Consider the following 20,951-nt stretch of genomic DNA (forward strand, 5'->3'; position numbering starts at 1 on the left):
CATTTCTTTCCTGTCTTCAGGGGCCAAAGGGAGACAGAGGCAGCCGGGGAGAAAAGGTGAGTGTCCCTGGGCAGGTGGATGGGGTAGGGGGTGCTGGGACATCCGGAAGGCTTGGCCTCAGCTGCCCCCGGGTCCATGCCGCTGCTGTCCACGTGGCTTCAGAGACTCAGGACAAAGACCCTGAAGTCGGCAGGCCGGCTTTTAGGCAGGGGCAGCCTGTGCAGCTCAGCCATCTCCCTGCCCTGCCTGGGAGGGGACTCCAAGGCTGCAGTCCACAGCCCTGTGCCCTCCTCACCCCCCGTGGGCTCTGGGCACCCCCTCCAGGGCTGGGTGGCTCTGGGGTCATGGCCAGAGTGGCTGAGATGAAATGCTGGACACATGGCATCTTCTTCCAGGGAGATCCAGGGAAGGACGGAGTCGGGCAGCCAGGCCTCCCTGGCCCCCCTGGACCCCCGGGGCCTGTGGTCTACGTGTCGGAGCAGGACGTAAGGATGCTGCATGGGTGGCCACCCAATGTCCAGACCTCCCACTGGGTGCAGAGAGCCCTCCCCGAACCCCCCACAGCCCACAGGGCAGGCCAGGCCTTGACCTCAAGGCCACACTCTGACTCCACGGTGGGGGCTGCTGAGGCCCCAGGTCAGGGATGCCTCAGGCATGGGGGCTGCTGAGGCCTGGGGTCAGTCCCTGTGTCCTTGACGCTGTGGCCGTGAGGCTGCATGTAGTCCTCCAGCTGCCCCGTCAGAAGAAGCAGACATGCCCCTGGCCCTCTGCTGAAGGCTGTGTCAGTTCTGGAACCTTCCTCTCCACTGAGGCCCGTCCATCAGGCCTTTCAGCTGTACCCTCTATGCCAGCCAGCAGCGTGTCCCACTGGTTCCTACGCCACCCTGGCCTCACAGGCAGACGCCACCCTGCCCAGCCCGGCCACATGGAATGCAGCGGCAGCCCCAAGCCCCGTGTCTAGGCAGGAGTGTGAGCCTCTGGCAGGCCCCACACTGGGTGGGCACCCTCGAGGCCGAGGCAGCTTCTTTCGCCTGCAGAGGCCTGCAGGGTCCAGAGTGAGGCGGGGCCGAGAGCGTCCTGGTGGGGATTGATGCAGGGCCCAGGGGGCAGAGCTGGGTGTGGGCAGGGCTTCAGATCCCTGCTTCTCTGTGGCTGCCAGTGGGAGGGGCTGCCTGGGCAGAGCTAAGAGCAGGCACCGTCAGCCCTCACCCTGGACTAGTTACCTACCCCTGTGCTCCGGGCCCTCACTTAGGAGGTGGGACCGCAGCAGTCTGGAGAGGAAGGTGGGGTTGGGTACAGGCGGGAGAGCCACCTCCGCGTGGCTTTGCTAGGAGCAGCCGGATGGGCATCGTGAGGCAGGGGCAGCCCAGAGGCCACAGGGACTTGGGTGTGACAATCAAGTCATCGTAACATCAGAAAAGCCCCTGGTCGGCTGAGCTGCTTCCGCTGGCAGCATCTAGAAGGGAGCATCTAGCAGAGGGAGGAGCATCTTAAACCAAAATGGAAGTGAAAACCGTGGCCCTCAGGGTGTCTGGAGTCTGGTCCCGCCGCTCTGAGCGAGAGGAGCTGCTCAGGAGGGACGCTCCCGGCCCAGGAACACGGAAAGCAGCGTTTTCCTGAATTTCCTGTTTCGTTTTGTTCTGTTGATCTTGTAAGTCTCACAGTGAGGGTCCGGCTTGATTTTAAATGCAATTCTTTGCTTCTGATTCCTTTCTCCCGGCTGGTGGACAGGGAGCCGTCCGGAGCGTGCCGGGATCCGAGGTAGGTGCCTGCGGGGACCTGGGTTCAAGGCTGGGTGGGGCCCAGGCTGCGGCACAGGTGTGTGGTGACCCCAGCTGACGCCGTCCCTCTTTCCCCAGGGCCGGCCCGGCTTCGCAGGCTTTCCTGTGAGTAACCTCGCCCCGAACTGAGCACTGCCCCCCACCGCCCTCCCTGCAGAGGAGGGAGGGTCTCCACCTGGTGGCACAGAGCAGCCTGTAGAGCTGGGGTGGACCTTGTCAAGCCTGGGGGACGAGGAAGCGATGGTAGCGGGATGTGGGCAAGAGCCCCTGGCAGGCCCCACACTGGGTGGGCACCCTCGAGGCCGAGGCAGCTTCTTCTGCCTGCAGAGGCCTGCAGGGTCCAGAGTGAGGCGGGGCCGAGAGCGTCCTGGTGGGGATTGACAAGGCAGGCACGTCACGGGGACAGCGGTGGGAGGAGGTGGAGCAGCCATTGGGGATGGGGGAGACGCAGCTGCTCGGGCCTCACCCCTGCCTGGCCCCCATTTCAGGGACCTGCGGGGCCCAAGGGCGACCTGGGCTCTAAGGGCGAACGAGGCTCCCCGGGACCCAAGGTAAGGGCTCAGGCGCCGTCCCTCAACCCCTCTATGACCCAGGGGTGGCCCCGGCCTGTCCAGGTGACCGCTGTCTGGGGATCCGGGAGTCCCTAGCCTCTGCGGTGAGGGGTACACCCCACTCGGGCTGTCCCTGTGGTCACCTCCACCTGAAAGAGGACCCAGGCTGCTCCCTGGCTGAGGACTCCAGCCTTCAGGGCACTGGGTGAGGCTTTGTGGGAAGGAGCTGGCCTGACCCTGCCGGACCTCCTGCCGTTCCAGGGTGAGAAGGGAGAGCCTGGCAGCATCTTCAGCCCTGATGGCAGTGCCCTGGGCCCTGCCCAGAAAGGAGCCAAGGTGAGGCAACCTCCTTCCAATGTGGGGGCGTGGGAGCTTCTGGGGGCTGTGGAGACAGCCTGGGAAGGGTCTTGCCGAGGGTCTCCCTGCTGACCCACGAGCCCCGCCCAAGCAGGGCTCCAGCATCCAGGCATGGCCCCTCCCCTCTTTCACCCAGGTGGGCTGGCCCACTGGCCCCTCATCCTCTCCCTGCCCCTGAGCCCACCTTGCCGAGGGGAGATTCTCAACGGCTGCAGCTCTGAGCTGGCGCCTCCCTGGGGCCTGGTCTGTGGGGTGCAGGAACCCAGGCTGTAGCATCTCAGCCTCAGCAGGTTTCTGGCTGCCCCTCCAGCCTCTTCCTGGAGGCCCTGATGCCATGGGCAGCAGCTGTTCCTTCCTCTCTGCAACCCCAGGGCAGGGCCCAGAGTCAGTTCCTCAAGGGGCCTGTGCTTGGGTCCCCGCCCCCAGCAGGCAGCCACCCGGACAAGCGGGAGGAGGGTCCTGGGAGGATCCTGGATCTTTGGGGTGTGGGGCACGGGCTCCCCCACTTTCCAAGGGAGCACTGAGCCCTCGGGGGTGTTTGGGTGTGCCTCAGACACAGGATACCCAGGCCCAGCAAGAACACCCGTCCCACCCAGCTGTGCATCTGAGCTGGGGCCTTCGGCAACTAGGACTATGTGGGCACCGCATTCTTGCACCAACGTGGACACAAACCCCAATCCTGAACCTCCCCCACTGGCGGCTCCCACCCTCCACAGAGCTGCTTGCGCCTTGGGGTCTGCCCGATGCACCCAGAGGGCCATAGGGGTCCTCAGGGAGGCTGCCAGGTGGGCCACAAGCCACCACCTAACTGCCTTTTTGTTTTTTGCTCAGGGAGAGCCGGGCTTCCGAGGACCCCCGGTAAGTGGACCCCTGGCTTTCTTTGCACTGAGCTCGGGTATGATGGCCCCCAAGGACAGGCTCGCTAAGCTGTGCGGCCCAGGGCTCCTCTCCCAAGTGCAGCTTTAAAGTGTCTGGGGCAGGTGTTGGTGTGAGGTCGCAGCGGGCTCCTCGGAGCCAATGGGTGGCCCAGGGCGCTGAGCTCTGCATGGCCCCTCTGCTTCACCGGCTCCTGAACAGGGCCTCCCCGGCTCGTGGACGAAGGCTGGGGTCTGCTCCACTAAGCCTGGCTCCCTTCCTCCCGCAGGGTCCATATGGACGGCCTGGGTACAAGGGAGAGATTGGCTTTCCTGGACGGCCGGTGAGGACCTGGGATCTCCTGTGGGGGCAGCAGATGGGACCTGGCAGTGGGGAGCAGCCCAGGCCCACAGGGGTGACATGCCCAGAGGGGAGGACATTACTGTCCTCTCCCCAGAACCGGCCCTGCCTGAGCACAGCTCTTGTCCTGGATGTGCGTAGCCAGGACCCAGGAGGAGGCCCTGGGGGGATACAGGGAAGCGGCCCTGGGTGTGCTGGGATCAGTCACCTCCTCCTGAAAGAGACCTTGAGCAGGAAGAAGGAGTGAGAAGGGCTGGGGCAGCCTGAGGGCTAGAAGTGTGCTAGGCTGAGCCTGGGCCGGGCGGGGCCTGGCGTGGTGCTACAGCAGCTACCCTGCAGAAACCTGGCTGGTGATGCCCACTGCCCAGCAGTTCACACCCCTGTGCCCCACCCCAGGGTCGCCCTGGGATGAATGGATTGAAGGGAGAGAAAGGGGAGCCGGGAGACGCCAGCCTTGGAATTGGCATGAGGGTGAGTATCCCTCAAGGGGCGGCCCGGGTGGCAGGGAGACCAAGGCCTGGGGGTGGCCTGGCCATAGCCTGGGGTCCTGCAGCTCCTACCGTGTGGCTACACTGCACTGCTCCTGCCATACCCATGCACAGTCATGCACACGCGTGGCCACTCTACATGTGTGCACATGTGCAACATACATGCCCATGCACCTGCACGTGTCCATATACACATGCCTTCATGCATGTACAAATCAAAATACCTGCACACGCATACATACACATAAGCATCTGCACATGTACGTGTGTGTCCAGATACATGTGTGAGCCCTCCCTAGCCCATTCCATGATGGACAAACACACTGCACATGTACATGCACACATGTACACAGATGTACGCACATGCACACACATACACATGCATATGCACACATGCACCCAAACACATGCACATTCACATTCACGTGTGCGTCTACACAGGCACAGCCATGTGTACATATGTGCACACCCACACCTACACGGACATATGCACACATGTGCACCCATCCATACACACACACACACACACAGGCCAGCGTGGTTTCTCATGCGCATGTGCACCCATCCATACACACACACACAGTAGGCCAGCGTGGTTTCTCATGCGCATGTGCACCCATTCATACACACACACACACACACACACACCAGCGTGGTTTCTCATACGCATGTGCACCCATCCATACACACACACACACACAGGCCAGCATGGTTTCTCATACGCATGTGCACCCATCCATACACACACACACACACAACAGGCCAGCGTGGTTTCTCATACGCATGTGCACCCATCCATACACACACACACAACAGGCCAGCGTGGTTTCTCATGCGCATGTGCACCCATTCATACACACACATACACACACACACGCCAGCGTGGTTTCTCATACGCATGTGCACCCATCCATACACACACACACACCAGGCTTTGTGTTTTCCACTCTGCTGTCTCCTAGTGTCAGCAGGGTGGAGCATTTTTAGTCACCTTTTACCTGAGACACAGTGGCCTCTTCACTCCTCCGAGGGACGTTTGTGCATGACTCTGGTATGGGGTGAGGTGGGCCCAGGGCCAGGGCCAGCTCCTGTCCTCAGAGAGTCATGGCCCAAGTGACCCACTGCATTCTCGGTTCTGCCTGTAGAGGCGGCCAGCTTTCTGATTTTTCTGATTTTCTGAACCGCTCCTGCTCTCACCTGCTTTCTGACTGGCAGCCTATAACCCTAACTAACAGCTCTCTGCCCTCCCCACAGGGAATGCCCGGGCCCCCGGGGCCTCCAGGACCCCCAGGCCCTCCAGGGACTCCTCTTTACGACAGCAATGTAAGTCCCCAGTGTGCCCACTGTCCTGTGGCTGCCCATGGCTCTCATGCAGAGCCCCGCAGATGGGCTGGGCCTTCTTCTCCCTGGGCCTCTGCATCTGCAGGTCCTTCTGGGATGGGCCAGTCTGGTGGGTGGTGGATTAGGAGGTGAGTTCCTGAGGAAAGTGAAGGCCTCGGGAAGGGAGGACTCTCTGGGCATGCAGCCACTTCCAGCTGGAATTCTGCCGAGGGCCAGAGCCCAGGGGTGCTGGGGGCACCCCTGCTTTCCCAGGCTCAGCAAGTGGCCTCACACCAGGGCTCCTGGTTCTCCAAATTCCTGTTTCCTCCCGTTGCTGAGTGAGGGAACCCGTGTGACCCTGCACCTGTTACCTCCCATCTCTGAGCTGGGGAGGCTGCTGCGTGGCCTCACACCTGTTACCTCACGTGTCTGAGCTGGGGAGGCTGCTGCGTGGCCTCACACCTGTTACCTCACGTGTCTGAGCTGGGGAGGCTGCTGCGTGGCCTCACACCTGTTATCTCACGGGTCTGAGCTGGGGAGGCTGCTGCGTGGCCTCACACCTGTTTCCTCCATCTCTGAGCTGGGAAGGCTGCTGCATGGCCTCCCACCTGTTTCCTCCCGTGTCTGAGCTGGTGAGGCTGCCTCATGGCCTCGCACCTGTTTCCTCCCGTGTCTGAGCTGGGGAGGCTGCATGGCCTCACACCTGTTTCCTCCCGTGTCTGAGCTGGGGAGGCTGCCTCGTGGCCTCGCACCTGTTTCCTCCCGTGTCTGAGCTGGGGAGGCTGCCTCGCGGCCTCGCACCTGTTTCCTCCCGTGTCTGAGCTGGGGAGGCTGCCTCGTGGCCTCGCACCTGTTTCCTCCCGTGTCTGAGCTGGGGAGGCTGCCTCGTGGCCTCGCACCTGTTTCTTCCCGTGTCTGAGCTGGGGAGGCTGCCTCGTGGCCTCCCTCCTGTTTCCTCCCGTGTCTGAGCTGGGGAGGCTGCCTCGTGGCCTCGCACCTGTTTCTTCCCATGTCTGAGCTGGGGAGACTGCTGCGTGGCCTGACACCTGTTACCTCACGTGTCGGAGCTGGGGAGGCTGCCTCGTGGCCTCGCACCTGTTTCCTCCCGTGTCTGAGCTGGGGAGGCTGCCTCGTGGCCTCGCACCTGTTTCCTCCCGTGTCTGAGCTGGGGAGGCTGCCTCGTGGCCTCGCACCTGTTTCCTCCCGTGTCTGAGCTGGGGAGGCTGCCTCGTGGCCTCGCACCTGTTTCCTCCCGTGTCTGAGCTGGGGAGGCTGCCTCGTGGCCTCGCACCTGTTTCTTCCCGTGTCTGAGCTGGGGAGGCTGCCTCGTGGCCTCCCTCCTGTTTCCTCCCGTGTCTGAGCTGGGGAGGCTGCCTCGTGGCCTCGCACCTGTTTCTTCCCGTGTCTGAGCTGGGGAGACTGCTGCGTGGCCTGACACCTGTTACCTCACGTGTCGGAGCTGGGGAGGCTGCCTCGTGGCCTCGCACCTGTTTCCTCCCGTGTCTGAGCTGGGGAGGCTGCCTCGTGGCCTCGCACCTGTTTCCTCCCGTGTCTGAGCTGGGGAGGCTGCCTCGTGGCCTCGCACCTGTTTCCTCCCGTGTCTGAGCTGGGGAGGCTGCCTCGTGGCCTCGCACCTGTTTCCTCCCGTGTCTGAGCTGGGGAGGCTGCCTCGTGGCCTCGCACCTGTTTCCTCCCGTGTCTGAGCTGGGGAGGCTGCCTCGTGGCCTCGCACCTGTTTCCTCCCGTGTCTGAGCTGGGGAGGCTGCCTCGTGGCCTCGCACCTGTTTCCTCCCGTGTCTGAGCTGGGGAGGCTGCCTCGTGGCCTCGCACCTGTTTCCTCCATCTCTGAGCTGGGAAGGCTGCTGCATGGCCTCCCACCTGTTTCCTCCCGTGTCTGAGCTGGTGAGGCTGCCTCATGGCCTCGCACCTGTTTCCTCCCGTGTCTGAGCTGGGGAGGCTGCATGGCCTCACACCTGTTTCCTCCCGTGTCTGAGCTGGGGAGGCTGCCTCATGGCCTCGCACCTGTTTCCTCCCGTGTCTGAGCTGGGGAGGCTGCCTCGTGGCCTCGCACCTGTTTCTTCCCGTGTCTGAGCTGGGGAGGCTGCCTCGTGGCCTCCCTCCTGTTTCCTCCCGTGTCTGAGCTGGGGAGGCTGCCTCGTGGCCTCGCACCTGTTTCTTCCCGTGTCTGAGCTGGGGAGGCTGCCTCGTGGCCTCCCTCCTGTTTCCTCCCGTGTCTGAGCTGGGGAGGCTGCCTCGTGGCCTCGCACCTGTTTCTTCCCGTGTCTGAGCTGGGGAGGCTGCCTCGTGGCCTCCCTCTTGTTTCCTCCCGTGTCTGAGCTGGGGAGGCTGCGTGGCCTCGCACCTGTTTCTTCCCGTGTCTGAGCTGGGGAGGCTGCCTCGTGGCCTCGCACCTGTTTCCTCCCGTGTCTGAGCTGGGGAGGCTGCCTCGTGGCCTCGCACCTGTTTCCTCCCGTGTCTGAGTTGGGGAGGCTGCCTTGTGGCCTCCTTCTTGTTTCCTCCCGTGTCTGAGCTGGGGAGGCTGCGTGGCCTCGCACCTGTTTCCTCCCGTGTCTGAGCTGGGGAGGCTGCGTGGCCTCCCTCCTGTTTCCTCCCGTGTCTGGGTGCGGGAGGCTGCCTCATGGCCTCCCTCCTGTTTCCTCCTGTGTCTGAGCTGGGGAGGCTGCCTCGTGGCCTCACACCTGTTTCCTCCTGTGTCTGAGCTGGGGAGGCTGCCTCGTGGCCTCGCACCTGTTTCCTCCCGTGTCTGAGCTGGGGAGGCTGCCTCGTGGCCTCCCACCGTGGCGGTGCTTCTGGGCTTGGGGACCCAGTGGCGGTGGCCTCAGTTTCAGAACATCACCCTCAGCTGCCGCCTCTCCCCGCTCCTTGCAGGCGTTTGTTGAGTTGAACCGCCCCGGGCGTCCAGGATTGCCAGGTGAGGGCCCGGGCTCCCAGCTGGGGATACAGGCTGTGGAAGGGACCCTCTAGGGCCTCATGTTCCTTCCCGAGTCAGTGCACTCAGCCCACACTCAGTCCTGATGATCTTGGCCCTTCCTGAGACCCCTCCTGGCACAGCTGTCCAGGACCTGACCTCGGGGTGGCCCCCATTTGCTATTCGCCATTTAGATTTTGCTTCTGTTCGAAGCAGGATGGAAGCAGCCTGCTGTTGGTCAGCACGTGCCCTGCGGGCATGGCCTGTCCTCCACGTGGCCTGCTGAGGGGGACCTGGGGCTCCCCTGCTCTCCGGGAGCTCTTGCCCTGCCCATCCCCCACATCCACCTGATGCCCCCACCCAGGGCCCCAGGCACGGGGCATTTCGGGCTGGGTTCCTCCCTGGAGCACTCCATGACCTGCACTTGGTCTCTTTTCAGGAAATCGGGGCCCTGCGGGACCCAAGGGCGCCAAAGGAGAAGTGGGCCCCCCCGGACCGCCAGGTGAGCAGCTGTGGGCATGCCAGGTGGAGGAGCCCCGGTGTGGCCAGCACTGAAGCAGGGTCACACCCAGAACCCCCGGCGGGTCCTGGCCCTTCACTGTGTGGTGACCACCTTGCCCTCTGGGAAGAAGGAAGCCCCTTCTGGGTTGATGGAGCTCTCAGAGGACCTGGTTTTGGGATGGGGGTGGGTTGCAGGGCACAGGCCCAGCAAGATCCCCCTGTCACCCTACCCACTCAGGAACCGGCGGCTGCCCCTCCATGCTAGGCCTGAGTGGGCACTATGCAGAGGCACAGTGTCCTTGATGTGCTGGCAGTCCTGAGACCCCTCTCCCCTCCATGGGGCTGGGGAACCTCTGCCTCCCAGGGTCTCCCAGGGCCTCGTGTGGGGAGGAGGCATTGCGCAGCAGGCTGAGCCCAGCAACCCCCTCCTGCAGAAGGACGAGAATGCCTCAGTGAGTCCCGCTTCCACTGAGGGTGGCAGGGCTGCTTGGATGATAAGACCACCGAGAACAGCTGGACAAAATGTGAGAAGCCACTGTTTGAGGATGTGTGGGAGCTGGCAGAGCAGAAGCCCAGAGAGCCAGGCCAGCTGTGGGCACCTCTCACCACCAGGGTCCTTTCCAAGGAGACCACCACATGGCCGCTATAGCTGGGGTTGCACCGCGGGGTGTGAAGGGACCAGGCAGGCGGAGGCCAAGTCAGGGCTGGGTCATCCTTAAGGCCTGCAGAGGCAAAGGTGGGCGGAAAGCGAGCAGGAAGGGGGAGGACGTGCTCGTCCCAGGCTTGGCCTTTGCAGTGTCTCACGCCCAGGAGGGGAGTGAGCAGCACACAGATGACTTGCCCCACCGGAAACCAGGAGTGGCCGGCGCCACGGCAGACCTGAGGCCCCGCTGATGGGGTCAGACCCACCTTGAACTCCGACAGTCACACCCATAAGCTTCGGGAAACCTGGAGATGGCAGCGGAGAGCTGGGAAGCACAGAGGGGTCGGGATGAACCCAGGGCTGACGGCGGAACTTGGGACCCATCTCTGGGTTTACGTGGATGAGACGACCGAGGAAGCAGAATGTCCAGGTGGACGTGGGGCTGCCTGTCCCTGGGAGCCAGAACGAGGGTCCCCGGGGCACCAGAGGGAGTGGTGTTTGCACCAGAATGGCCAAGGCTCTTCCAAAGCCCAGGAGGGTGCAGAACCCCCCACATTTGAAGGATCAACAAGAGTGACGAGATTTCTCAACAAAATGGGAGAAGCCAGAAGGCCATAAATGGTTTCAAAACGTCCAAGAAAGGGACTGCCAGCATGGGCTCCTACAGCCGGAGTACTCCCACAGCCTTCAGAACCAGATGGCGCCCAGCAGGCAGCCACTCCAGACCTGACTTGTGTCGGCGGAGGCTCTTCAGAGAGAAGATGAGGCCAAGGGAGTGCAGGGATGGGGAGAGACAGCGCCAGTGGGCACCAGTGCAGGCTGTAGGACAGGACGTCCCAGCGACAGTGGGGTCAGAGGCGCCCGCAGGAACCCATAAAGGCTGCAGGACAGGACGTCCCGGTGACAGTGGGGTCAGAGGCCCCCTCAGTCTCAGCGCCCTGGGGAGTGGCAATAGTTCTCACTCTGTTGGACTGTGAGGTTGGAGACGAAGGCAGAGCTGACAGTGGGGGAGAGGCAGGATGGCACACACAGGACGTTTAACACACAGACTGCATCCAAAGAAGCCAACACAGGAGAGGAAAAGGAGCTTAGAACAGGCGGGACGAACAGAAACCAGGGAATGAAACAGGAGCTCGAAGCACAGATCCATCTGCAGGTGCCGTGAGTGTGACTCGGGGAGACATGGCCACTGAAGGATGGATGGGATACACTGTCGATGGGATACACCAAAACCGACATGTGCTGCTCTAAGAGACGCTGCCCACTGCTAGGACCAGAGAGGGCAGGGCGCCCGGAGGCGGGTGTGGGGTGTATGTGGTGTGCTGGGTGTATAGTGTGGGGGTGTCGGGTGTGCTGGGTGTGGAGCGGGGTGTGAGTATGTAGGAGTGTCTGTGGAGTGCTGCGTGTATGGGTGTGTAGTGTGTAGGAGTGTGCATATGTGGGTGTGTAGTATGGGATGTGGCTCGGTGTGTGCAAAGTATATCCTGGAGTAGGAAACATGGTCAAAAATAATAAATGCTCGGTTGGGTGCCGTGGCTCACACCTGTAGTCCCAGCACTCTGGGAGGCTGAGGCAGGCAGACCACGAGATCAAGAGATCGAGACCATCCCGGCCATCATGTGAAGCCCCTTCTCTACTAAAAACACACAAAAACTAGCTGGGCGTGGTGGTGCGCACCTGTAGTCTCAGCTACTTGGGAGGCCGAGGCAGGAGACTCCCTTGAACCCGGGAGGCAGAGGCTGCAGTGAGCCAAGATCATGCCACTGCACTGCAGTCTGGCGACAGTGAGACTCCACCCTGAAAAAAAAAATAAATGTTCATTGAGACAATGGAGCGTCTCCACCAGAGACCTTCAGTAGTCCTACAATTCTGTGCATCTAATGAGACAGCCTCAAGATACAAGTAAAAAGTTGGTAAAGTTAAAACAAAAAATCAATCATTATAGGGAGACTTTCAGCCCAGGGAGACCTGAACAGCAGGTCTGACAGGCGTCACCTGCTAAGGTCTCCAGGCCGCGTTCCCAGCATCGGGACCAGAGGCTAGGTGGACAGCAGGCCTGGCCTGCAGGAACCGAGATCTCACGACGTACAGCGAAAGCACATGGGAAATGCCACAGGGCAGTGCCCTTCCAGGCGGCTCGTGAGTCAGATGCCACAGGGCAGTGCCCTTCAGGCGGCTCGTGAGTCAAGCAGAAGCAGGTGGACGTGAGAAACAGCCCCGGAGCTTAGGTGTGCCCAGGGCAGCCGCAGCCCTCACACTGCAGCCTCGGGGGCCTTGCCCCGGCACGACCCCCAGGCTCCCAGGCACTGGGGCCTCCACAGCCAGTCACTTACAAAAGGACCCGGAGCGAGGCCCAGCCTGGGAGGAGCACGGGTCCCAACAGCAGCTGGGACTTCCAACCACAGGGACTGCGCCTGTGGGATGGGGGGCTCTGGGCATGTGGAGCCACCTGCTCAGAAGCTTCTGGGTTTCCAGGGCTGAGGTTGTCTCCACCCGTGTCAGGGTTCCAGGGGAATAGTCAGCGAGAAGGTTCGCCCAAGGCCACCTTCCCACCTGGAAGGAGAAGGGGTTTTGTTATCTCCGTTCACAAAATTAGAGCCTTAGGTGGCACGTTTCCACGCAACCTTCCTTAGATGTTAAGAACAAACTGCACATTTTTTTGGTGAAAATAGATGGGAAGAAATAGTAAAGACCAGTTACGAATGAGGACAAGTTACATGTGCTTTATGTATTTATAAAATAGCCAGGACCAAGGAGGTAAAACAGTCCAGTCAGTTCTTTGAGAAGACTCATCATACACACCTCCGCCCAGACTGACACAAAGGAGGAAGCAGCAGGAAGCAATTTCACCAAAGGCCTCGTCCGTGGCCTGGAAGGAGCCACCGTGGTTTCCACAGCGTCACCCTCAGAGCGGGTGCGGGACCCTCATCAGGACCGAGACATGGGGGGGTGTGGGACCCTCATCAGGACCGAGACATGGAGGGGGTGCGGGACCCTCTCGCCAGGACCGAGACACGGAGGGGTGTGGGACCCTCATCAGGACCAAGACACGCTGCCTGCCCCACGCTGGGAGGAGGCGGAGGATTGATGGGAAGGGGGAAGGACCTGTGTTGCGGTTTCTCAGCATGTCTCCCACCTAAGCCACCCAAGTGATCTACAGGTGAACCATTGGGATTTGTAAGAAAATGTTCCAAGGTCACAAGATGGGGGACAGTTTAGAAAAACCACCAACTAGCCCTCAGCAATGAATGAAGTTTTAAAAAGGCACCATTAACAAAACGTCAAAATATCCCTTAACTAAGAAGAACCCTAATGAAATACGCAGTTTCTACCGAGAAATGCAGCAATGGCTGGAAGCAACGCCATAAACCTGCTGGTGCCAGTGCCTGGGGGCTGCAGGGGAAGCCTGGGCACCGTCGGACCCCACTCAGCGGCACCCCCGTCTCTCTCAGTGCTGGGGGCTGTGGGGGAAGCCCAGGCACCGTCGGACCCCACTCAGTGGCACCCATTTCTCAGTGCTGGGGGCTGCAGGGGAAGCCCGGGCACCGTCAGATCCCACTCAGCGTCACCCCCGTCTCTCAGTGCTGGGGGCTGTGGGGGAAGCCCAGGCACCGTCGGACCCCCCTCAGCGGCACCCCTGTCTCTCTTGTAGGGCAGTTTCCGTTTGACTTCCTTCAGTTGGAAGCTGAAATGAAGGTGGGTGATCCCCTAGTGGGGCTGGGGGCCCCCAGGGTCCTATACATCCCCTGGGTGGCAGATGCATCCAGCCCAAGCCCCTTTTCCTCGTTCAGGCCTGTGAGAGGCGCTGGCCTCAGAGAGCATGGCGCAGGACGTGCCTGTCCCCACTTAGTTTTTGGGAGACTTGGCTGATGCAGTGGGAGCTGGGGAGTCAAGCCCTGCTTCATGCAGCAGCAGCTCAGAGGCCTGGGCTCTGGAAGCTTCCAGCCACCTTGCCCTGGCTTGGGAGGCACAGGAGGGACCTATGCCTTGTAGGGGTTTGGGGCTCCCGTGTCTGACAAGTGCTTCCATCCACAGGGGGAGAAGGGAGACCGAGGTGACGTGGGACAGAAAGGCGAAAGGGGTGAGCTTGGGGGCAGTGGCCCCCCGGGCCCCCCAGGCCCCCCTGGCTACCCTGGGATTCCAGTAAGTCCCGGCCTGTGCAGACAGAGCTCATGTTGCAGGGGTCTGGGTCCAGGAGCTGAGGGTGGGTCCAGCCCGGCCGCTGATGTCCGCCAAGGCTGGAGAGGCCCCTGCAAGTCCAGCAGCCCTGACACATCCTGTCCCTGCAGGGTGCACGGGTGTGGGAGTGCTGGCCCCAGACGTCCCTCGCCCCCGCAGTGCTCGTGTCGTGCTTTCCTGTGGGGGCCTGGCCCATCCGCCTCTGCTCCCCGGCTTGGTGGGACAGGACTTTAGGCCTGTCAGTCCTGAAGACCCCAGAGAGCTCTGGGTCCCAGCTTCTGCCTGGGGGCCCACACGTTGTTGGGGACTGCACTGGTCCCTGTCCCAGGATCGTGCCCCAGGGAACGGTGACGGTGTGGGGTCTCTCAGGCTATGGTGTGGGCAGGGAAGGGACCAGTGACTCAGGCTGCACTCACTAAGGGGGTCGAAGCCCCACAAGCTTGCCCGACCCCTGCCCAGGCCATGAGGTAACCAGGAAGCGTCTCTTGTCCCCGTCCCTAGGGTCCCAAGGGAGAGAGCATCCGGGGCCAGCCCGGCCCACCTGGACCTCAGGGACCCCCTGGCATCGGCTACGAGGGGCTCCAGGGCCCTCCCGGCCCTCCAGGTCCCCCCGGCCCCCCAGGAGCCCCGTCATTTCCTGGCCCTCACAGGCAGAGTAAGTCAGTGGGGAGTGGGCCCTGGGCAGAGGCCGCCTCCTGTGGCTTCGTGGTCCCACCTGGTTTCTCTCCCACAGCCATCAGCATTCCCGGCCCTCCGGGCCCTCCTGGGCCCCCTGGGCCCCCTGGAACCATGGGTGCCTCCTCAGGGGTAAGTATCGAGGTGGCCGGCCAGGCACCTGTGTCCCGTGCCCTGGCTGGCTCTGCAGACCCTGCCCCTCAGAGGCACCGTCCCACGGACCCCGCAGGGAGAAGCATAGGAAGCCGAGATGCGGTTTCCAGGGTGGAAGTAGGGCGGGGCCACGGGGGGATTCAGTGGGTCCAGGAGGAGGACCCCAGCTGGGAAGTACTCGGGGTTCATGCCCTATGCACAGAGGCTGAGGGGCTGGAGATGGGCAGGGGTCCCCACGGTGCTCATGGGGGCAGCCGCCTCAGTCCATGCCTGCCCAAAGCCGTGCAGCCCCCACCCAGCACCCTAAAACGGACATCCCTTCCTTCTGCCTCCGCCCCATGCCTCCTTCCTTGAGCCCCACGCTCCTGTGTTTGGGTCCCACCAGGTGAGGCTCTGGGCCACGCGCCAGGCCATGCTGGGCCAGGTGCACGAGGTGCCCGAGGGCTGGCTCATCTTCGTGGCCGAGGAGGAGGAGCTCTTCGTCCGTGTGCGGAATGGCTTCAGGAAGGTCCAGGTGAGTGCTCTGTGCAGCACACTCCCGACCCGTGGAAGGGCCAGTGCCTCCTCCTGGGGCTGGCGGAAGGCAGGAGGCCCAGACCCCCGACAGGGATGGAGGGTGGCAGCCAGCGCTTCTTAAACTTTTAAACTTCTAGTAAAGTTAGTAAAATACTTTTCTGAGCAGTTTCGGGTTTAGAGAAAAGTGAGCTCAAGCGTCTTAAAGTGGATGAACGCATGGTTGTGAGGGGCACCCTCCCGGGGCTCCCCAGAGGTTCCCGTCATGGTGAACATTCACAAAGACGAACATCACCTCGCACACCCATTAACAAGACAAGGTGTCTGACGGGACAAGGTGGCGGGTGGGCTCAGTCCTTCAGGGGCCACGTGATGGCCACAGCCTGGTGGCTCTGCACCCCGAGTTACAAACACCCAGGTGGGAGGAGGTGTGTCCGCACTGCTTAGCACTGGCCTTGCTCACGGACCTGGCTTCTCAGACACACCCGGGGTGGTGCCATCCAGGCAAGGCCAACCCCTTTCCTGCTTTACCAAAATGGCCTGGGAGGCAGGAGCGGCCAGTCTGACCCAGGGGGGCAAAGCCGTGCTTACTGGGGGAGATTTGCCTTCATGTGGCGAAGGTGAGGATTGGTCGAAGCCCCGTGCTGCTGGAACGGCCGTGACGTCCGTGGGAGCCTCCACTGCTGAGCACCATGCATTGACGCAGCCCTGCCTTCCAGAGCCCTTCCACCCTCAAGCCACCAGCCCCCACCGGGCCTGGCTGACCCCTGCAGCACCCTGGACAGTGAACCCCACTCCAGTCCCTTCATCTGTCCAGTGAGAGGCTGCAGGTCTCACAGCAGACACTGCGCTGGTGCCCACTGTGTGCCAGGGGTCCTCGTAGGCACTGGGACACAGCCCCGTCCTAATGTTGAGGGGCTTTGGTCCTGGCAGGAGGAGGCAGGGGATGGCATCCTAGCAAACACATGTTGGGAGGGCTGGGTGCTGGGGAGGGAGGGCGCCCTGCTGTGGGCAGGGAGGGTCGGGTGCTGGGGAGGGAAGGTACTAGGCAGGGAGGGCGCCCTGGTGCAGGCCCGGCTGCAGGTCCTGGATGACCCTGCTGCTTTTTTCCAGCTGGAAGCCCAGACGCTACTCACACGAGGATTGGTAAGAAGTTTTTTTTTTCTTCTTAGAAGAAAGGGGAGGTGGATGGATGGGTGGGTAGATGGGGAGGTAGATGGATGGGTGGAAGGCAGGTGGGCGAGTGGATGGATGGGTGATGGATGGGGAGGTGGATGGATGGGTGGATGGACAGGTGGATGGACAGGTGGGTGAGTGGATGGGTGGGTAGATAGATGGGGAAGTGGATGGATGGGTGGATAGACAGGTGGGTGAGTGGATGGGTGGGTAGATAGATGGGGAGGTGGATGAATAGGTGGATGGATAGGTGGGTGAGTGGATGGGTGGGTAGATAGATGGGGAGGTGGATGGACAGGTGGGTGAGTGGATGGGTGGGTGGATGGACAGGTGGGTGAGTGGATGGGTGGGTAGATAGATGGGGAGGTGGATGGATGGGTGGATGGGTAGGTGATGGATGGGTAGGTGGATGGATGGGTGGATGGACAGGTGGGTGAGTGAATGGGTAGAAGGGGGGGTGGATGGATGGGTGGATGGGCATATGAGTGAGTGGATGGGTGGGTAGATGGGGAGGTGGATGGATGGATGGAAGGCAGGTGGGCGAGTGGATGGGTGGGTAGGTGGATGGATGGGTGGATGGACAGGTGGGTGAGTGGATGGGTAGATAGATGGGAAGGTGGATCGTTGGGTGGAAGGCAGGTGGGTGAGTGGATGGGGAGCTGCGTGGATGAATGGTGGGTGGGTTGGTGGGTAGATGGATGGTGTGAAGGTGGGTAAGTGGATGGGTGGGTAGGAATATTTTCATTTTCCTGAGTGTTTCGTCCCACTGCTGTCAGCCCTCCTTGAGTAGAGGTCATGCCTCCTTAATTGGCTCAGGAGTGAGGCCTGATGTTGAGCCACGTCAGGGACTCCTCACAGGGCTGATCCTCATCTGTGGATTCAGTCAGTCAGCCAGTCAATAGTCATGGCCCGTCCTGCATGCTGGGTAGCCGTTGATGTCCTGGGTAACCGACAGCCCGGCGCTGTGAGCACACACTGGGGATAGCAGTGCAGGCAGAGTGTGGTGGATGGCAGCCGGCTCAGGAGAGCTCAGGCTGTAGGGGAAGGCACAGAATCAATCAGGAGAATTAGGCCTGAAGGCTGGGATTTCTAAAGTGTAGGTCACCTCTGTGAACTGAGGCAGACAGAGCAAGGGCTCAGGGGATGAGAAGGTCGAAGGTCACAGGTCGCAGGTCGCCACGCCGAGGTCAGGGCCCCTGAATTGGAGCCGAGTCATCAAGAAGAGGGCAGGTCAGGGCATGTGGGCAGTGAGGGCCGCAGCTTCTGAGCGCAGCTGGGCCTGCGGGGCCTGAGCAGAGGTGACCTGCAGTGCGGCGCCACGACACACAGGGCTCCCCTCCCTGGCTCCTGTGCATGCTCCCAGAGCAGCCCTGGGGTCGGGGTGCAGCTCCCTGCTCGCCAGCTCGGAGTCCAGCCCAGAGGGAGGGGGGACCTGGAGAGCCCCACCCACTGGCACCTCATTTCTGGCCTGCAGGACAACGAAGTGGCCGCCTTACAGCCCCCCGTGGTACAGTTGCATGACAGCAACCCCCATCCCTGGAGGGGTCACCCCCGTCCCACTGCGCGGCCCTGGCGGGCAGATGACATCCTGGCCAGCCCCCCTCGCCTGCCTGAACCCCAGCCATACCCCGGAGCCCCACACCACGGCTCCTACGTGCACCTGCGGCCGGCACGCCCCACGAGCCCACCTGCCCATACCCACCTCAACTTCCAGCCTGTGGTGAGTGCCCCCCAAAGTGAGCTCAGCTCCACTTGGCCCCTCAGCTCTCAGGACAGTGGAAGAGGACCCAGCCCCTGCAGAGCTGCTGGGGTCCCGGGCTTCAGCCACGGGTGTGCATCTGCTGGCTCAGGGCTACTCAGGGCAGGTCGGCAGGGCCTGGGACTTGCCCTCTGGTGGCCAAGCGATCATGGAAGTCCAGCGCCCGGGAGGCGGTCCTGGTCACATCCTCGAGGGGGCAAGCCTCCGCCTACAGAGGCAGCGGGGTAGCGGGGGCTGCCATCTGGGCCCTCAGTGTCCCATGGGCATTTTCCACTCAGCCCCCCAGGCCATGCCTGTCCACACGGGTGTGGGCCTGGGTGGTGTACCCACCCACGGCCTCTGGGACGCCGCCTGGGGGCAGAGGGCAGCAGCACCTGATGCAGCCCATGAGGTTCATCTCTCCCTGGCCTCCCCCACCCCTCCTCTCTCCCTCCCTGCAGCTCCACCTGGTCGCACTCAACAGCCCACTGACGGGTAGCATGCGGGGCATCCGCGGGGCTGACTTCCAGTGCTTCCAGCAGGCACGGGCTGTGGGGCTGGTGGGCACGTTCCGCGCCTTCCTGTCCTCGCGGCTGCAAGACCTGTACAGCATCGTGCGCCGTGCTGACCGGGCAGCTGTGCCCATCGTCAACCTCAAGGTGGGTCGGTCAGTCCTACGGGCACGGATCCTTGGCCACACGTGGCCTGTGGGGTGAGCTCCTGGCAGGGGGCTTCCCTCAAGGGCCTCTGCAGGCTGCCGTGGTATAGGCGCTGCCACCCAGCCTGGTGACTTCAGGGCAGGCCCCGGGTGGGTCATACCCTGCAAGGCTCAGGCAGGGCCTCTGCATCCCTGGGCACTGCCCCATCCCCCAGGACATCCCAGGAGGCTCCTAATGTGGCCCCCGCTCCCCCACCAGTGCCACTCAGAGGCTCCCATGCTGCTGGCCTGAGTGTCCACACAGGCGACAGGCCTCTCATACAAGCCTGGAATGGTGAACTGTCCCTTGGGGCTCCAGTGCCACCCAGCCTGGTGGCCCCTCTGCCATAGCACCTCCCACGTGGCTTTGTTCTGTGGCTCCTTTTTGTGCACTGGGCTGTTGGTTTCTGGGTGCCCAGGGAGCACCCACATTCCCCAGAACCAACAGCATCACAGACCCAGGGTCCAGGGCTGGGGGCAGGCGGCTGTGGCCCAGCACCCCCCACCCTCTGATGGCCTGGCGTTAGGGGACTGGGTTCCCTGCCTTTCCGAGGCCTGTTGGGGGCCAGGGCCAGCTCCCAGTGGGACATGCCCTGGATCTGCAGAGTCCCCATACACAGGGTTTCTCCCCAGGACGAGGTGCTGTTCCCCAGCTGGGAGGCTCTGTTCTCAGGCTCAGAGGGCCTGCTGAAGACCGGGGCACGCATCTTTTCCTTTGATGGCAAGGACGTCCTGAGGCACCCCACCTGGTAGGTCCCCCGTGCCGCGCCAGCAGCTTGAGAGCCCCTGTGAGGGCGGCCGCCCATGCTCCCAATGCAGTTCAGCCTGAGTGTGGGCAGATCTGAGCCACGCTCAGGGCTGAAAAATTAAAACATCCAAGAGTGTCTAGAAAAACGAAAACTGCTCTTTGAGGTCATCAGCCATTCTAAAAATGCCCTTAAGTGCCCCGTCCCTCTGCCCGTGGCTGACAGACTCCACATCTCCCGGGCTGGCACTAAGCCTGTGGTCAGCCTCGTAAGCTTTGCAGTGCTGAAGGGCAACAGAGTCCAAGCATGTGTGCCCTTAAAATGTTGACCGAATTTCCGGCGTCCTGAAGAAGGCTTCACCCCAAATGTCCCTGTGCCCTCCCTGTGTGAGGGCTCCGATTCCTACAACACTCCTGCTTTTCGGGGCGTCTTGGGGCACCGCACAGCATGTTCCCTGGGGTGCCTGGCCATCTGCTGTGGCAGAGATGCAGCTGCCAAAGGTCTCTGACGGGAGCACTGTGGGCTGGGCTGGGCCACGGGGCTGCCTGGAAGTCAGGAGCTGGCGGGCAGAGCTGGTTCCTAGCGAGGCAGCCCCAGGAGGCCATTGCCCAGCAGGCATGAGGGCCAGGTCCACCAGCCCCCCGAGCCCTGGCCCCTCTGCCCTCTGCCATGGGTGTATCTGGGAGAAGCAGCGTGGGTGCAGTCTGGGAGATGCAACCCCCTCCACAGGCAGCTGTTGGGATGCCACGTGGCCTCCAGACTGTGGGAGCCTCTGCAGTCCCCTAGCATCCCTGGTGCCGGCCTCCTGCCTCCACCTTTCCCGCCCCAGGAGGGTGGCCTCTGCCCTGAGTGCAGCAGGTCTGGCTGTGGCTGATGGCCTGGCTTGTTTTATAGGCCCCAGAAGAGCGTGTGGCATGGCTCTGACCCCAGCGGGCGCAGGCTGACAGAGAGCTACTGTGAGACGTGGCGGACCGATGCCCCTTCGGTCACAGGCCAGGCCTCCTCGCTGCTGGGCGGCAGCCTCCTGGGGCAGAATGCCGCCAGCTGCCACCACGCCTACATTGTGCTCTGCATCGAGAACAGCTTCATGACTGCCTCCAAGTAGCCGCCGCCTGGATGCGGAGGCTGGGGAGGACGGGCTCGGAGGGAGCCCCCGCTGCGGGCAGGGAGCGGCCGGCTAGCCCCCGCTGCAGGACCTGGCTGGCATTCTTTCCTGTATAGTTCACGTGTCATATAATCCTCCAGAAATAAAAGGAAGCCAAAGAGTGTATTTTTTAAAAAGTTTAAAA

General features: G+C 62.3%; 1 protein-coding gene across 4 annotated transcripts in view; it reads left to right on the plus strand.

Annotated features, from left to right (window-relative positions):
• Nucleotides 1-20,951, plus strand: part of COL18A1 (collagen type XVIII alpha 1 chain) — a 101,117-nt gene extending 80,166 nt beyond the window's left edge. For all 4 annotated transcript variants that reach the window (XM_078358754.1, XM_078358755.1, XM_078358752.1 and 1 more), the window contains 22 exons: nucleotides 21-56; nucleotides 396-485; nucleotides 1,732-1,761; nucleotides 1,860-1,886; nucleotides 2,270-2,332; nucleotides 2,594-2,668; nucleotides 3,521-3,547; nucleotides 3,834-3,887; nucleotides 4,301-4,375; nucleotides 5,647-5,715; nucleotides 8,602-8,644; nucleotides 9,081-9,143; nucleotides 13,438-13,481; nucleotides 13,821-13,928; nucleotides 14,466-14,619; nucleotides 14,698-14,771; nucleotides 15,178-15,306; nucleotides 16,419-16,451; nucleotides 17,956-18,201; nucleotides 18,681-18,878; nucleotides 19,550-19,665; nucleotides 20,557-20,951. In XM_078358754.1, coding sequence (XP_078214880.1) covers nucleotides 21-56; nucleotides 396-485; nucleotides 1,732-1,761; nucleotides 1,860-1,886; nucleotides 2,270-2,332; nucleotides 2,594-2,668; nucleotides 3,521-3,547; nucleotides 3,834-3,887; nucleotides 4,301-4,375; nucleotides 5,647-5,715; nucleotides 8,602-8,644; nucleotides 9,081-9,143; nucleotides 13,438-13,481; nucleotides 13,821-13,928; nucleotides 14,466-14,619; nucleotides 14,698-14,771; nucleotides 15,178-15,306; nucleotides 16,419-16,451; nucleotides 17,956-18,201; nucleotides 18,681-18,878; nucleotides 19,550-19,665; nucleotides 20,557-20,767 — 1,965 coding nt within the window. In that variant the 3' untranslated portion in view covers nucleotides 20,768-20,951. The remainder of the gene's footprint in view (nucleotides 1-20; nucleotides 57-395; nucleotides 486-1,731; nucleotides 1,762-1,859; nucleotides 1,887-2,269; nucleotides 2,333-2,593; nucleotides 2,669-3,520; nucleotides 3,548-3,833; nucleotides 3,888-4,300; nucleotides 4,376-5,646; nucleotides 5,716-8,601; nucleotides 8,645-9,080; nucleotides 9,144-13,437; nucleotides 13,482-13,820; nucleotides 13,929-14,465; nucleotides 14,620-14,697; nucleotides 14,772-15,177; nucleotides 15,307-16,418; nucleotides 16,452-17,955; nucleotides 18,202-18,680; nucleotides 18,879-19,549; nucleotides 19,666-20,556) is intronic.

The sequence above is a fragment of the Callithrix jacchus genome, chromosome 21 (assembly GCF_049354715.1).
Source record: "Callithrix jacchus isolate 240 chromosome 21, calJac240_pri, whole genome shotgun sequence".
NCBI classification, from domain to species: domain Eukaryota; kingdom Metazoa; phylum Chordata; class Mammalia; order Primates; family Cebidae; genus Callithrix; species Callithrix jacchus.